General features: G+C 38.5%; 1 protein-coding gene across 1 annotated transcript; it reads left to right on the top strand.

Annotated features, from left to right (window-relative positions):
• The first annotated feature begins 731 nt into the window (after window positions 1-731).
• Window positions 732-3,921, top strand: LOC149560445 (putative disease resistance protein RGA3). Its single transcript, XM_089824688.1, has one exon. The coding sequence runs from the start codon at window positions 936-938 to the stop codon at window positions 3,705-3,707; it is 2,772 nt and encodes a 923-aa protein (XP_089680814.1). The 5' UTR covers window positions 732-935; the 3' UTR covers window positions 3,708-3,921.
• Window positions 3,922-4,180: the final 259 nt, after the last annotated feature.

Genomic DNA, 4,180 nt, shown 5'->3' on the forward strand with positions numbered 1-4,180 from the left:
CTGTTCAGGCAAAATGCACCAAAAACAAATTAAAAAAAAGTGAAATGTGATTATTTTTCAGATTCACAAAAGTAAAACAAAATTTTCTCAAAATTTTTGTTGTTCTCAATAACAAAATATACAATCATGAAAAACAAATGATGAAAATTTAAAAAAAAAAATCGCTGTGTTTTAATTTTTTTAAAATTTAGTCAATGATACAATTTGTAGGGAGATAGCAAGATCCTAAAAATAATAGTCCATTGTTTCACACTAATGTATAAATGCATAGTGCTTTTAAATAAATCAAAGAAACCATCTTTGTTTTATATTTTTCATTATTAAAAGTTGTGATGTTTTACTTCAAACTTAGTGGAGAAGTCTAAAGATTCCTTCCTTGGATGTGTTTGTTTAGATCACGTTAAAATATCCTTGGTTGTGACACCGAAAAGACTTAAATTAAAAGTTGTCCCTTTCTTTTTGTAAAAGCAGATGCCATTGCCAATTAGTCACCGGAAGATTTTGGTTTGTATCTACAAAATGCTATCAGTCCCCATCGCCTGAGTTGTCCCCCACTTTAAAATGCTGCCAGTCCCCATCGCCTGAGTTGTCCCCCACTTCAAACATGTCCTTATCATGCCAGTCGTTTTACAGCTGTCCCAATGAAGATGAGCGAATGGGGGCCCGTACAACTTTGGAATGTGGTGGAAAATATTTGAACTTCCCTTCACGCTGTATGCTGAAAAACTTGATTATAGTGCAGATTTTCTATTCCTCGTATCCAGTCCACACGCATCGCTTTCTTCGGATCTTTCCGAGAAACTCATTCAGGATAAGGTGGAAGCAATTTTCCACGCACGTTGCCTTCTTTGAATTTGTCTTCTTTTCTCTGGAAGCCTTCTTCAACAGAGATTAAACTGCATTTGCCTCCAATTGTGTTCTCTGACGGATCGAAGATGGAAGCCAAACTTGCTCTTGCTCTTGCCAACGGTGTGCTGGGCAAGATTGCAGAGATTGTTGCACAAGAAGCATTTAATGAGGCATCTCTATTCCTCAACTTCAGAGACGATTTCAAATGGTTGCAGAAGAATCTAAGGCAGATATGCTCTTCTCTACAAGCTGCAGATGAGCAGACAGAGCATAGTGAAGATGTAAAAGAATGGCTGGTGGAAGTGAGGAATATTGCTTTTGATGCTGAAGACATAATTGACGAGTGTTCTGTTGAGCATTTGTACACAAGTAGTAGCAGTCAATCATGTGTGTGCAGTTGTAGTCAATTGCTCTTTCGTTATAAAATGGCGAAGAGGATTAAAGAGCTCAAAGAGAGGATGAACTCTACTGTTGAAGCGGCACAGCGGCTCAAGCTTTTCCATGATGTGTCCCATTTAAGTCAGCCCTCGACAAGTGCATCTGAAAGTGAAAGAGGAGCAGAGCTGAGAAGATGGAGTATCGTGGAAAAAGATGCACCAGCGGTGGCTATTGACTACAAGGTCGATGAGATTCAAGCATTTTTGGAGAACACTGCCCTACCTGTCATTGCCGTGGTGGGTATGGGCGGGGTGGGGAAAACATTCCTCCTGCAGCATGTCTTCAATCGATCAAAACATAGGTACGACTGTTCTGCCTGGATCTCTGTTTCCCAGACCTGCTCTCTTAGGAAATTGCAGTGTGATCTAGCCTTTCAAATGAATTTTCAAATAGACGGTAGCATAAGTGATTGGCTAGCAGCCGAGTTAATAAATAGGAATTTAGATGGCAAAAGATGTTTGATTGTCCTGGATGACGTGTGGAGGACAAGTTTAGAAGGAAACTTGATCTCTAGACTTGGGCTTCCTACTGGCCATGATAGCCAGTGTAAAGTAATTGTTACTACTAGAAGTAGAGATGTTGGTCAAAATATGAATGCCCACATCTATGAGATGGAACACCTCTCGGAGGAGGAGAGTTGGGAGCTGTTTTGTCAGTTTGCCTTCCGAAATCGTGGGGGAAATAGGCCGCCTCAGCAGCTGGAGAGATTGGGTCGTCAAATTGTAGAAGAATGTGGGAGGTTGCCACTGGCCCTAAAGACTGTTGCCGCATCCCTTTCTAAGTCTTCCCTCACTACATCAGATTGGGAATCAAAACTAGAGCAGTTAAAAAAGCTCAGAAATACAGGTCAGTATCCCATAATGAAGATTTTAAAGCTTAGTTATGACTCTCTTCCTTCGAATCTGAAATCTTGCTTTGCTTATTTTTCTTTTTTTCCCGAGGATACATATATTTCTTTTTCTAGTGCTAAAGCTGGGAGAGCGGATATATATCTGGACTATGTGATATATCTATGGATAGCCGAAGGATATATTCCACAAGAAATTGATAGAGAACAGTGGGATATTGGTCTAGATTATGTACAGCATTTTGTAAATTTATGTTTGCTGGAAGTAAATAGAGTTTTCAGTTGTTACACTATACACGACATGTTGCTTGATTTGGCTGTGAATATATTTAAAGAGCATGATTGTGAATTTAGTCTTCCCTCCAAAGAAATCAGTTGCCGCAGATTATTAGTGGCTAAGAAAGATGTAGCCCCTAATGAGATTTCAGAAAGGCCTCTTAATTGCCAGCGAGTTCTACGCACACTGTCATTATCTGGGAATTCTGGCATTACAAGTATTCCGGAACAGTTACTGGATCATGCGAGAGTGCTCCGGGTAGTTGACTTGAGCCACACTAGCATCTCCACATTGCCTAAATGTGTTGGGAAGTTGAAACTTCTCAAGGTTTTGAATTTGTCCTACACACAGATCAGGGAGGTGCCGGATTGTGGTAGAAGGCTCAAGAGTCTTCAGTACCTCGATGTTTCCTGTTGCAAGCTGCTACAGTGTCTACCTGAGTGGATAGGAGAGCTCAAATCGCTTTCCTATCTCAATGTAGAGTATATCTCAGATGAAGGTACTATCCTTGATATGCCCAAGGGAATGTCGCAGCTCTCTTGTTTGAGGACAGTGAAATCAGATCCCTTTACACTGAGTTTTGATGAGGACGAACTGTTGAGTGTTAAAGATGTTGGCAAATTGACCAGTCTCCAAGAACTACGCTTTGCTTTTAAAGATGTACGGGTGCTGAGAAGTGCAGAAGACGGTGCCTTTGACGGTCTGGTCAAAATGAGATTTCTGACAATGGCTAATAGCATTCCTGATGTAATGGAGGGTGACAGAGAAGAATCGACAAGTCTTCCAACATTCCCGAAGAAAATGAAGCTAATGAAGGATCTTCAACAACTTTATCTTCATCGTTTCTCTGTGGCGAGTTGGATATGCGGAATGCAAAATTTGACAGACATTTGCTTGAGCAACTGCAATGGTTATTCATCGCTCCAGAAGATGCCCAACTTACGGAGTTTGGTTTTGGAGGATGATTTGAAATGCAGAGAATTGCCAGAGGAGTTCGGAGAGAGGGAGGGATTTCCTAAGCTGGAAAAGCTGCATATCACAAACTTCCCTGTTTTGGAGGAGTTGCCGGCGTTGGAGGAGGGAGCGATGCAATGTCTGGAACTACTATACATAGAGCGTTGTCCGCAGGTGAAGAGAGTTCCGGAGGGATTGGAGAAGTTGAGAAGACTGAAGAGGATAAGAGTTGTTGGAAAGGCAAGTGGTGAGTTAGTGGAGAGGTTAAAGGAAGAGGGGGAAGATTGGAAAAAAATCAAGGCCAAGAATTTCCGCACCGAGATTTTGAATGGTTGTGTATGAGGACTTTACACCTGCCATTTGATCTCCAAAAACAATACGCAATGACGATAAGATTACGGTTATTTTTAACTTAATTTTAGTTTAAGTAAATCTACGTTTGTTTATAACCGATCAAAAAAATATAAGTTTATTTATACATCAGTTAAAATATTTTACTAATAGTTTGAAATAAGTATTTTGCAGGAAATTTATAGTATCAATTCAGTCATGTTTTCATTTTAAATATTTGTCTTCAAAAATCAAATATTTGTTAAAAATTAAGTAATTGTAATACTATCATATTTTATTTATAGTTTATTTTTCTATAAGAATTACATTATTTTATTTTTGATATAGTTCTTAATATAAACATCTAAATTTTAATTTTATTAAAACTTATATATTATATCATAATATTTTTTTATAAAGAAATTCTTTCACATTTAAAGAAAAAAGATTATTATTTTATTATTTATTACTTTGATATATTTAAT

This window comes from Cupressus sempervirens, chromosome 4, assembly GCF_028749045.1.
Source record: "Cupressus sempervirens isolate cs-2001-9-10 chromosome 4, ASM2874904v1, whole genome shotgun sequence".
NCBI classification, from domain to species: Eukaryota; Viridiplantae; Streptophyta; class Pinopsida; order Cupressales; family Cupressaceae; genus Cupressus; species Cupressus sempervirens.

Excerpts from the sequence above, each read along its gene's own strand:
- LOC149560445 (XM_089824688.1), top strand. The coding sequence starts at position 936 with ATGGAAGCCAAACTTGCTCTTGCTCTTGCCAACGGTGTGCTGGGCAAG.